Genomic DNA, 13030 nt, shown 5'->3' with positions numbered 1-13030 from the left:
GGGCGGGGCCTCCGTTTGCTGCGACTCTGGCCGCCTCTGGCTGCCTTTTATTTTTTTAAATAAAATTTTTAATTTTATTTCATTATTTTTTTAAGTTGAGATATAATTGACATATAACATTTTATTAGTTTAAGTTACACTACCTAATGATTCTATATTTGTATACATTGTGAAATCATCACAGTAAGTCTATTAACATCCCTCACTATACATAGTTATGGATTATTTTTTTTTCTTGTGATGGGAACTTTTAAAATCTACTCTCTTTTCCCTTCTGTGGTTAAATAATTAAGCAGGGTTGCTGCTTCTATAATTGCCTGTATGTTTATTTGCTCATATTTCTGAGGTTGAAATGTTTCCTTTGATGATTTGAAGGGAATGAACAACGTGCCCTGACCTGGAGGTACATCGGGCCCGACTGCTGTGACTGGACCCCATGTGTCATCTCAGAAGCTCCAGAAACGTCCATCCGGTGCGGGACCAGAGGAGATCCTGGTACCACATGGAACGCCTGAGTCCCGGCTCTGCCCCTGCCAGCTGTGCGACCTTGGACCAGTCACTCACCCTCAGTCTCACCCGCCTCCGCGTAAGTGGAGACAATGACAGTACCAGCCTCCCAGGACTGCTGCCCTCGCCGCCCTCAGAAGTTAGGGTTTGTAATTAAACAAAGTCTGACACGGAGACATTCTGGCTACATAAACAAAAAGGAACTAAGTCGTCCTTATTTAGAAATTTGGGACTCTGAGGTATTTCTCATCCTTCGCAAATTCATACCTAGAAAAGGTTAAGAGATTTTACATGATAAAATGTGCCTGACAAATTCATGTACTTAGTACATGTATAATGTATAATCACACACATAATCTTTGAATTTTACTTTGAATCTACTCAAAGAAAAGGCTCCGTATTTAACCACTTCATTATTACAGTTTCCTTTTCGAAGACTTACTTTGTTAAAAGTCTTACTCATAGTTCTAAAAGTGGTTTTTCACTGTCCTGCTTTTCTTCAGCTTCATTTTCAGATCCTAGATGGTAGGGAAGGGGAAGGAGAAAAAGTACCGCATTCGATTACAGTAACAAATGATTTCTTGAAAATTATAATCTACGAGCATAAAATTTTAAATGAGGGATACATATGTTTAAGCCACAGGAGATTCAAGTTAACAAAACTGTAAAATAGTTTTACTTTATATCTTGTAGGAGGAAAACCTTTCAAATAGGACCTATCGCAAGCACCGATCTGTCAAAATGGATTTCACGTATGTCCTAAAAATATTCATATGGACCAAGAACTATCATGCACTGCTCCTCCTCTTGTGCTTCTTTGCTGAAAAGCTTACCTGTTTTTCTAGTGCAAGTATCTTTGGGTATTAATAATTTAATCTACGTATTTTGAAAAATAGCTGTATTCAGTGAGTGAGAGAGCAGTGAGGGATTCCAATGTACAGGCAAAGCTGATGTCGCCACTGTGCGCTGTTGCCAGCGACCACGGTTACAACCATTCTGGGTCAATGTTGCGTGAGCCTTCTACTATTCTTGAATGTGACCCAGTCATTCCACTCTGGGATGATATCCTTAGGATATCTCCCTGAGGAAATAACATTTTTTTTCCATTATGAAGGCTTTTCCTCTAAAAATGAGAAGAAAAATCTAATGTCTGAGAGTAGAAGAAAAGTTAAGTAATTATTATATTCCATGAAATATCTTCCATCCACTTAAAAACTGTGTTTATACAGTATACAACAACATGGGAAATGCATACGCTATAAAGTAAAAGCAAATATGTAATGAGAAATATAGTGTAAGATCAGATTTGATAAAAATTTTAAAAACTTGATATACTTGTACAAATCAGTAAGACTAGAAATAAATGACCAGGTGACTTATGTACATTTCTGGATATTCCAAAATTTCTACAATAAACTTAAAGTGACTTTATAATTTTTAAAACAGGGTATAAATAACACAGACAGTACGGCCAACAATTATGTAAATTACACAAAAGTAGAAGGAAACAAACTGAACTGCCAATACTAATGCGCTGAATAGTTTGAAGGAGCGTGATCTTTCATTTTTGTTCTTTTCACACATTTTTATAACAATTACGCATTCCTATCATAATCAGGGAAGGGAACTAAAGAGAGCGGTGAGGAGACCGAGGGAACAGGTTAGAATGTTACCTACTCACCTGCAAAAGCAGCCAGCCTCACTGTTGCTTTACTCTTAGCAGATAATACCCTTCAAAAAGGGCACTTCCACCGGAGGGAAAGTGGGGGGAGAGGGATGAATTGGGAGATTGGGATGGACATCTACACTACTACTATATATAAAATAGATAACTAATAAGGACCTGCTGTAGAGCACAGGGAACTCTACTCAATACTCTGTAATGACCTATATGGGAAAAGAATCTAAAAAAAGAGTGGATATATGCATATGCATAACTGATTCACTTTGCTGTACACCTGAAACTAACACAACACTGTAAATCAACTATACCCCAATAAAAAGTTTTTTAAAAGGGCACTTTTTTCTTCGAGAACGTCTGCCTGGATTATAGCCAAGAACAAATCTGGTACAGAAGAATGAATGCCTGAGAATCTTAAGAAAAGTTTTGAGTCCCACACCTCAACCTCATAAATGTCATGTCGTTCAGGTTAAGTTTGTGGTAAAACAAATACATAAAGATATAGTGGTTGGGAGGCTTCACTTCCCAGCTTATTAAACTGCTGGAAATCTTAGAGACACTGGAGCGGTTCAACTGCCATGTCACTTTGAAAGCAGTCTAAGGAAAGTGGTCATACCGAGCCTTCCTGTTTACGGGCTCACTTTCCACCTGTCAGGGTAATGGCACTCAAGCCACAATGAGCTGACGTGGCTTGGAACTATTTGCGAGTCCTAAATAAAGTCAAACTTTAAATTAAAACATAATAATGCACATGCTTTCCGTAATTTAAAAGTGAATGCTAGCAAGGTGTTCTGGCTATTGTCGAATAAGGAGTTCAACAAATCTTCTCCTTGAAAAGCGACTCTAAAACTGGACTAGATGAACCAGACAGCAAGTTCAGTGTTGGGGAAATGACCAAAGGCTTACAACTATGTGAGAAGTGCTTGAAAAATTGCAGAATTGCGGGAACAACCATGTTGCTCTTTCCTTTAGCTGCCCCCATTCTTCCCCCACCTCCCATCACCCAGCTCCAGAGTATGGCAGGCCGTGAGGACTGCCGGCAAACTTACATGGTTGAAGGAGCTCATTTAATCTGGGGTGAGAAGTGATGCAATGGTGAAATGACAGCCTTGGTGGTATGTGAGCACAGGGGCCAGAGCCTCTGCTGGTTTGAGGTGATGGTCATGGCTGCAGCACGCATATGTTTGGCTGAAGCTGTGTGCATACACAACGGAAACCCAAGAGAACCCACGCTATAGCCTAAAAACCATGAGGCTGTGAGCATATGCAGAGGAGGTGTGAAAATGTTCAGCAAAAGAAGACTCAAAAAGCTGAAAAAGCTTTTTGAAGAAGACTCAAAAAGACCTGAAATTTGAATATGCTATCCAATACATACAAATATCCATTTGGCTGAGGATGAAAGTCTTAATCAAGGTGACTGACCACAAAGGCTGTCTAATCATTGGCTACCACTAAGCTATGTAGACAGAGGGGTGACCCCTAGGAAGCCAGGCTTAAAAATAAAAGAATTAAAAACAACAACAACTGAAAAGACACAGCCACACACCGTAGGGGACATAATTTCACAGACTTAGCCCACACGAGCATGCATGGTGTCAAATTCAAATTTCAATGCCTTACTCAGCCATAAAAAGGAACGAAACTGGCTCATTTGTAGAGACGCGGATGCATCTAGAGACTGTCATACAGAGTGAAGTAAGTCAGAAAGAGAAAAACAAATATCGTATATTAACGCATACATGTGGAACCTAGAAAAATGGTACAGATGAACCGGTTTGCAGGGCAGAAATTGAGACACAGAGGTAGAGAACAAACGTATGGGCACCAAGGGGGGAAAGCGGCTGGGGGTGGTGGTGGTGGTGTGATGAATTTGGGAGATTGGGATTGACATGTATACCCTGATGTGTATAAAATTGATGACTAATAAGGACCTGCTGCTGTACAAAAAAAATAATAAAGTTAAATTTAAAAAAAAAAGAAAAGATGTTTCAAAAACTCCAGAAAACTCATCTAACATACAAAAATGGCCCATAATTTATAAAGGTAAACTAGTATTTAAATGTTAAATTCCATTTTATTTTAATGACTTTTATTTTTTTATTTTTTTAGACCTCAGGCAGTTTATTTTACTAACTAGTTTTTTTTCAAATGTACTAATAAAACTACATTTTGCAGTGTATATATATATATATATACACACACATGTTTAACACAAATAGACTTATAGTGTATATACTCTTCTGCAAGTTGACTTTTTTTACTTAATATATAGTGGACATCTTTTCATATTAGTTTATAAACCTCAGCCTCCTTTTAACAGCCTCATAGGATTTATGAAAAGGATGTACCATAAGTTATTTAAATGTTTTGCCTCTTTTAGGTGTTCCCAGGCTTGGGTTTCATTTTGCTCTGCTTTACTTTATAAACAATACTGCACTGAACATCCTTGCCCACAGATCCTTGTGCGGTGTGGCCACACCCATTTTAGAAGGCACACACACACACAAAAATTTCAATGCCTTCATCTAGATTTGTTTAGCACAGATGATAGTATGCAATGCGCTATTCTTCATTTTAAGTCAGTCTTTCAATGATTCAAGAGGTGACAAATTACCTTTTCTCCAGCATCACAACTGGTTCATTTAAATTGTCTGAGCACAGAACAACCTCAGCCCAATCATCCGACAAAGGACTCTGCTCCCTCATTCTTTCCATTTAATACACAGGCAAACAGGATATGGCTAAACCAACAAGCAAATCTGTAAAACAAACCACCTTTATATCCTTTAAAAGTACATCCACTAAAATGTGCTAATTTTCCAAAGCTCTGTGATTCTAAAATTCAAGCCATCCCTTTACAAGGAAAAATGCTAACATTTAAATTTCTGGTGCCTCCAATTTCTTTCTTTCTCTCTTCATTCATTCCTTCAACAGTTCTAAGTTTACTATGTGCCAGGCACTATATTAGGTGCTAGAGAAAGACAAGAAAAGGCAAGGCAGGCCTCAGACACCCTCTTATTGATAGGGACCAATTAGCACTGTTTAAGGGCAAAAAGCTTATAACTTCTGCTGCTAGAAGACTATTTAATATTTGTCTGCTGACCTCATAAGAAAGCTTTATTTTAAAATAAAATCTTCTTTTCTAGGCACATTAATTCCAATAATAGTTTTCAATCTTAATTCTTTCCTGAATTGAACATTCAGACAATGAAAATATAATACAACAAAGTAAGTCACTTTGAACACTCCTCTGCCCACTACTAATCTGGGCTTTGTCTTATACAATGCAGCCACCCAGTGGAACGCTGACAGGGGTGTTTTTGTTTAGCTTCATAATTCAATGAAATGGTAATGCTTCCAACTGCCACTAGGTGGCGGTAAAAGTCAAAGAAGGAAGCCAATGGCTTGCTGGATGAAAAATGCCTGAGGTATTCCTCCCATTTTTATCCTGCTGTTCTGAATTTCTAATTAAAAAAATACACTGGGGCTGAGAAATTTTATTAGTCTTAGAAAAAAAGTTATACAAAAGCATGAACTGTAATGCAAACTTTTTTTTTGAAAGAATGAGTCCTGTGACATACAAAAATCTCAAGGAAATCATCCTTATAATGAGGTAATGAAAGTTTAATACTTATTCTAGTTTCTGCTGGCTGAGAAATAGCTTTTCTGCTAATTCATATCTTTATTTCATCTAACTCTATGATTTTGTGTTTTATATTGCTTTTAAATCTAACACCAACAGTCCAGAATATCAAGTTACTTCGAGTTTCCCTAATATCCTATGTCCCATTGTTGTGCCTTTGATATTCACGTGGCTCTTTCTGCCTGGGGTCTGTTTTTACTCTAGTGTGTGTGTGTGTGTGTGTGTGTTTAAAATATTTACGAAATGTAATGTGGGGAATAAAACAACGTAGTCTCTAACCCAAGTTTATATCCCAGTAATAGAAACAGGCCAAGTCACTGCCAAAGACAGTGCAGTCAACCCAGGATGACAGGGTTGTGGGAGAGATCTTACAGAACCGAGACAAAAGACCCTCTACCTAGGACTGCTGGGAGCCAGGGGGGAGGGTGGGAGTGGGGAGAAGCCTTCTGCGCGTGTGAGTGGAAACTAGGACTGCAGAGGGTAATGTCAAGGATAGAACAAGCAAGATGGCTTGAGGGTTTTAGTGTATTTTCAGAAAGCTAAGAACAGCACACAAGGAGCATGAGAAGAGAGCTTGGATCACTGGGTAAGGGTGGACACAGAGGTGCTTTCTGTCAGCCTAAGGATCCAATGACTTCTTTAATCCTTTGCGTCGCCGAAGGCTTTCAAGCAAGGAAATAACGTGATCAATTTTGCATATTCATTAATACTGAGAGGCTGTATATTAGCTATGATCAGGGACTCTAGCCCTGGAGCTGGGGTTCAAATCCTCCACCTTCTTGCTCTTTGTGTGATGCTGGACAAACTACCTCACTTCTCTGTGTCTCAACTTGCTCATTTCTGAAACAGGGATAATGAGACTTTTACCTCACAGAGTGGTTATGAAGAACCTTTAGAACAATGCAATTGTTCTATTTAACATGGAATTCTAGTGGCTGGTTGGGAGAAGGCAACTGAGGAGGGGGCTGTTGCAGAAACTGAGATGAGAAATGCTGGGGACTTCCCTGGCGGTCTAGTGGTTAAGACTCCGCGCTTCCAGTGGAGGGGGCGCGAGTTCCAGCCCTGGTCAGGGAGCTAAGATCCTACATGCCGCTCAGCGCGGCCAAAAAAAAACGAAATGAGAAATGCTGAACTGAGGCTACAGATATGATAAGTGTGCAATTTAAATGAAATCAAGGAGGCAGAAACAAAGAGGATCAAAACGGCGTGGTGAACGATGGGCCGGGAGCCACAGGTAAGGTTTCTGACTTGGGCAACTGGGTAGGCAGTGCTGCTACTTTCAGACATGGGGGATTGTGGAGGAAGGTCAGTTAGGGGATGACAGATAACAGAGCATAGAGACCCTCCCCCCGGCCACACATCAGGTCTAAGGCCCTCTACCACGTTTATTTTCACATCTCTGCATCTCATCATGGGTCGCACATCAAGACCACGTCTTAGTTATATTCACAATCTAAATGCCCGGTATGTTAAATGTTTGCTAAGCATATTGAGAAGTAGAGGGGGTAGTGAGGGGGAGAGGGGGACCAAGTTCTGAATGATGGACAGAGACGCAAATGATAATCAAATTTTGTACCTGCTTCGGATTCAGGAGGAGAATAAAACTGACCATCAGAAAGACCACCAGGTATCAGTGCTGCCCTCTCCGAGGCATCCTGAACTATCAGGAGTCCTGGAAGAGAAGAAATTCAGATACTGGGAATGATGTCAGTGTTCTGGTAGCTTAGTGACCAGGTTAATCACAATAAAATGGTGTTACTATTACATTTTTTAAAAAACTCTTAGCAGGAAGGGTACTCTGAAAATCTTTCAACCAAAAACAAAGTGTTATTAAAAAACTATGAACCAGTACAATAAGGACAGGTTTCAACTAGTTAAAAAAAAATCCTTCATGTTACTCATGGGATTCTTTGGCTCTGTATTTATAGCATCTTTCCCTTTGGAAATACCTACTTCCCTATAGAAATCAACAACATCAAAACCAAAGCACAAAGCCAAACAAAAAACCTGGTCACGCTTTACATCTGTGTCTGGTTAGAGAAATGGCAGACGTAAAGCATCAAAGCACTAGCCCATGATGAGAGAGGCCGTCGACAATGAGTTCTTCCGGCTGAAGCTGAGTTAGCACCGAGATAAAGCTAGAGAAAGCACCGGGCCAAACAGCAGGTGCCAGGTATGCATGTAATACATGCTACAGTGAACATAAATGCTGTTTTCAATTTTTTCATTAATTATATGTTCTGCTTTATTAGTTGCTTTGAATTTGGTTTAATCACATAGGCATGCAAGCCTCAGTCACATTAACAGTTGGTAATGCTTTCAAGAAAGTTCAGTTTGATGTTTATATACAACTTTTTATTTTTTATTTTTGGCTGTGCCATGCGGCAGGGGGATCTTAGTTCCCCAGCCAGGGATCGAACCTGTGCCCCCTGCAGTGGACACGCAGAGTGCTAGCCACCGGACCACCAGGGAAGTCCTCTATTTACAACTTTTTAAAAAGTGGCTTCCGTTAGCTTTATTTGTTCCCTTTTCACAATACATTTTCATAAAGGAACAGAGGGCACAGAATAGAAGACGGATCTTGGTCTGATTAATGTGTTTTAAAATCTACACTTGAAATTATAATTCTTTTCTTCTAGATTTCTTCTTTGTATATGAGCTTTTGAAAAATAAAACCACTTGCAAGGTTATCTTCCCTTCTGCTGTATCTTGAGGTTACAATCATGCTTAACTTTCTATAAGACACAAGAATTTTTTTTTTCCTATTAGGCAGGGCAAATCCAGCCAGATGACTGACAGAGCATAAAAATAGCATGTCTTGAAACTGCCCGGGTCTCTGCATTGAACTTTGATTATATCACCTCTAAGAGGGCAGGTGGGATGTGCAGGCTTTCACTAAGGCCATCATGCAGAGGAGAATTCCAGCCCCATAGTTCATCCTAAAGTTCAATCAATCATTTGGATTTCCCAGTGAATATTCAGTGATGCTCAAAGCCACACAGGGAGATTATAACAGCTTTGACAGGACTCATGACTACATAACGTCAGCTCTCACCCTGCTCCTCAGAACAGGACTGGAAAGCCTGAGATGGGTGAACATTTCCAGCTGGCTAACTCCCTCCTCTCCATCTCCATCAGCAACCCATAAAACCGTCCCCCTGTAGGCACTCAGCTGTTATTCACACTGTGGCCCATTCAAAGGCACCACCTGTGGGATGGACAGCAATGGGAGGCTCTGGAAAATTGAGGACTTCTATGTAGAATTGCTATCTCGGCACAAAATGCTTCGTGTCCTCCGGCTATTATCGACAGGGAGAAAAGGTCAACCTGTCCGAGGAGAAGGAGCCGTTCGCTGTTGTTGCTGCTGGAATGTCTTTTCCACCAGTGTTCACACTTCCTTCCGGGGAAGCCTGGCCTAAGAGCTGGAGTGAGGAGCCACACCCTGTCCCTGTCTTTTCATCCAACCCTTCCCTCGATGTCTCCTGCAGCCCTGCAGGGTGGAGACATGCGATCTGCCTAACTGCACCCAGAGCTGCATGCAAAGCCAGATCTCTGAACCCTCCTACACTGTTGGTGGGAATGTAAATTGTTCCAGCCGCTATGGAGAACAGTATGGAGTACACTTAAAAAACTAAAAATTAAGCTATCGTATGATCCAGCAATTCCACTCCTGGGAAAACCGTAATTCGAAAAGATACATACACCCCAATGTTCACTGCAGCACTATTTACAATAACCAGGACGTGGAATCAACCTAAATGTCCATGGACAGAGGAATGGATAAGGAAAATGTGGTACATATATACAATGGAATATTACTCAGCCATAAAAAGGAATGAAATAATGCCATTTGCAGCAACATGGATGGACCTAGAGATTATCATACTAAGTGAAGTAAGTCAGACAAAGACCAATATCATGATACCACTTATATGTGGAATCTAAAAGTGATACAAATAAACTTATTTACAAAAGGGACACAGACTCACAGACTTAGAAAACGAACGTATAGTTACCAAAGGGGAAAGGTGGGGGGAGGGATAAATTAGGAGGTTGGAATTAACATAGACACACTACTATATATAAAACAGATAATCAACAAGGACCTACTGTACAGCCCAGGGAACTCTACTCAGTACTCTGTAATAACCTATCTGGAAAAGAATAGATATATGTATATGTATAACTAAATCACTTTGCTGTACAGCTGAAACTCACACAACACTGTAAATCAACTCTATTCCAATATAAATAAAAATTAAAACAAACAAACGAAGACAGACCTCTGCAGCCCCTCCTCCCAGCCTGGCCAGTCTCAGGAGGGGAATTTGGAGAGAAACTTACGGTTTTCTTCTTCTGCCTCTTGAGGTAACACCTTGAAATCCAGGAACCACGTCTCGATCCAGGCAAGGATGAAGGAAATGATGGGCAGCACGTAGCCGAAAGCCCCTTGAGAGAAAAGCTGGAAGAACAGACGTGACCAGGAGAGAGAAACGCAGTTACCATGAGCTCACCCTGGAGAACGCAGCTGTGTCAGTACAGATGGTCATGGCACAGAAAAAGCGGAAAGCCATACCTTTGAGAGGATCACTTTTGCTAGTAAAAAGGCACTGGTCACTGCTGTCGTCAACTGAAAGACACATAATCCAGAAGCGTTCAAATTCGATGTTTTACACTCTGAAGGCACCTTCCTCAAGCAAGAGACCCATCTGAGCCAGGAGCAGGTAATGCCCGAAAGGGTCTGTCTCACCCAGCTCCCTCCCATGTCACTCTATCCCCTAAACCAGACAGGGGCAAAGTGGGCTTCCACGTGGCACACGAGCCCTGACCGGCAGCTTGAGGTTTCCCTTCACCCACACGCTGTGTGTTGGGAAACTCTGTTTTGTCCACTAGAGGGTACAACATGCAAAGATGCTATCGGCATAGGAGAAAGGACCAGTGAAATAGAGGCAAGGCTCCTCCACGGCTAGGGAAGCCCAGAGACAATCCCACAGCACCTGGGGTTTGTCTCTCCATCCTTCAACTAATATTTGTAGCAATATGAAACCTGACCAAAGTGAGTGCCAACGGCAGCCATGACTGGCAAAACGGAGGTTGGAGGTTGGGGAACATCAGGCATCATGCTTAGTGTTGACGAAGTTGCAGAGTTAGTTTTGTCGGCAAAACAAAACATACACACACACAGCAGACACACACACACACACACCAGCCAGACACACACATACACACACACACAACACGGGAGGGGAGGCATCTTACATTCTGATACTAATTAACTTTACAGGCTGACACTAAGTGCTCTTCAGGTACCAGCTGACTCCTTCCAGCTGCCTGGCCCCCTCTCTGTAAATGCTTTTTAAAACGAGAATCAAAAACAATAAAATGGGGCTTCCCTGGTGGCGCAGTGGTTGAGGGTCCGCCTGCCGATGCAGGGGACACGGGTTCATGCCCTGGTCTGGGAAGATCCCACATGCCGCGGAGCGGCTGGGCCCGTGAGCCACGGCCACTGAGCCTGTGCGTCCGGAGCCTGTGCTCCGCAACGGGAGAGGCCACAGCAGTGAGAGGCCCGCGTACCGCAAAAAAAAAAAAAAAAAAAACCAACAACAATAAAATGGATGTGCTAAATCCGACCTGTCCCTTTGATCATTTCAAAGAAAAGGTTGAAGAAACTCTCTTAAAACTCTCATTGCACGTCAACCACTTTCCTGAAACAAACACTGAGACAGATGGTCTGACAAATACCAGTGCACATCATGGAGACTGGAATAGAACGGCCCAAATTGGGGCTGCTGCAGACGGTGGGTAAGGGATAACCATCACAGCCGTTTGGTATCGGCAACAGCGTACACAGTAAAGGGAGTCAAGTCTGGCAGAAACTGTCAGCCCTCATCCATGAACCGTGAGCTTGGGACTCAACGGATGGTCTGACAGCAGCCCTGGGATTCTGTGGATGCTCAGAAGAGATGGCCCAGGCAGACACGGCCCCTGGGGGACTCCCCGTTAGGACAGCGCACAACCCCGTGCCCAGCTGGACAAGCCCATGCCGGTCCCACACAGACTGAGGTCTCACCTTCCAGAAGCAGGACGGCAGGTTGGTCCTGCCCATGTCTCTCCAGTCTGAGGACTTCAACACCCCCCATATACCTGCCTCGTTAGAGCTCTCAACAAAGTGACTGTTTAGAAGTCCATGGAAACAGGGAAAATAATTCAGGCAGAACTGCTTGTAATTCTTCTCTCAATCAATAAATATTTATTGAGGGTGAAGAGCTTGTACCAAAGCTCTGGGCTGAAGGCCAGGAAACAGAGGTGAGTTAAAAACTGCCACTGTCTTCAAGAAGCCCGAAGGCAACCATAAAAAGGGAGCTTTCCCCTTTAAGACTGGAGCGAGGGGGATAACACAGCGAGGAAGGCAGTGATCAAAATAAGCTGAGAGCAAGTCGTGAAAAATCACCAAGCAGTTTCAACCTGAGAGGAAACTGTGCAAATCGCTTCGTGACAGAGGGACGGAGCTCATCTCTCATTTGCATAATAAGGTAGAGGGTGGGCTGATGCTTGGACCACAATCACGGGTGGGCCCCTAGATTCCTCACTTGTCTCAGTCTCCATAGCGACAAGGCTAGTTACTCATTACCTTTGGAAAGAAGCCCCGGAGAATGAAACCTACTGAGGTGTGGAGGATGGGGACTCAGGAAAAGCAAGTGGAATTCAACCCAGATGGAATCCACATCTGCCCCCAGCTCAGCCCTCTTGTGAGCAGGCCCCAGCCACCAAAATCGGAGGGGAGGGACCACTCACCAGGCGTACTCACCGCTATGGCCCACCAATGGCGCAGTCTGCACACGGCATATGCAAGTATTAACACTTTAAATCGAAAAACTGCCAAAAGCTGTATTAAAAAGAAAAGACAAGATAAGTTTTAAGGAATATACACAAAGGTAAAGTCATTGGGTTTCAGGAAGAACCCACCAAAGTGTCTTCATTATTCTGATTTAGCTGAAAACTGTCACAGATGGGTACTGGTCTACAGACCAGCGTTTGGGATCCTCTGCTCTAGAATTTATGGAACACTGCCCAAAGAGGGATTCAAATTAACTTCCCATTATCAACAAAAGAATATATAGTTAGATGTTTATTTTTCCTTTCTATTTGAGTCCATATATATATATTCTGAAATCCTTTTAAGGTTGGAGAAAATGCTT

The 13030-nt window shown here is 42.1% G+C and overlaps 1 protein-coding gene across 2 annotated transcripts in view; it reads right to left on the bottom strand.

Annotated features, from left to right (window-relative positions):
* Positions 1-13030, bottom strand: part of STARD3NL (STARD3 N-terminal like) — a 53488-nt gene that overhangs the window by 4289 nt on the left and 36169 nt on the right. For both annotated transcript variants that reach the window (XM_022593030.3, XM_022593031.3), the window contains exons 4-8: positions 12640-12717; positions 10408-10461; positions 10176-10293; positions 7408-7503; positions 950-1025 (exon numbers count right to left, since the gene is read on the bottom strand). In XM_022593030.3, coding sequence (XP_022448738.1) covers positions 967-1025; positions 7408-7503; positions 10176-10293; positions 10408-10461; positions 12640-12717 — 405 coding nt within the window. In that variant the 3' untranslated portion in view covers positions 950-966. The remainder of the gene's footprint in view (positions 1-949; positions 1026-7407; positions 7504-10175; positions 10294-10407; positions 10462-12639; positions 12718-13030) is intronic.

Source organism: Delphinapterus leucas, chromosome 9 (genome assembly GCF_059928025.1).
Source record: "Delphinapterus leucas isolate spDelLeu-1000000601 "Yukka" chromosome 9, BTC_Dleu_Yukka2, whole genome shotgun sequence".
Classification (NCBI taxonomy): domain Eukaryota; kingdom Metazoa; phylum Chordata; class Mammalia; order Artiodactyla; family Monodontidae; genus Delphinapterus; species Delphinapterus leucas.
Note: the sequence above shows the minus strand (reverse complement) of the source record. Positions and strands in the feature narration are given on the sequence as shown.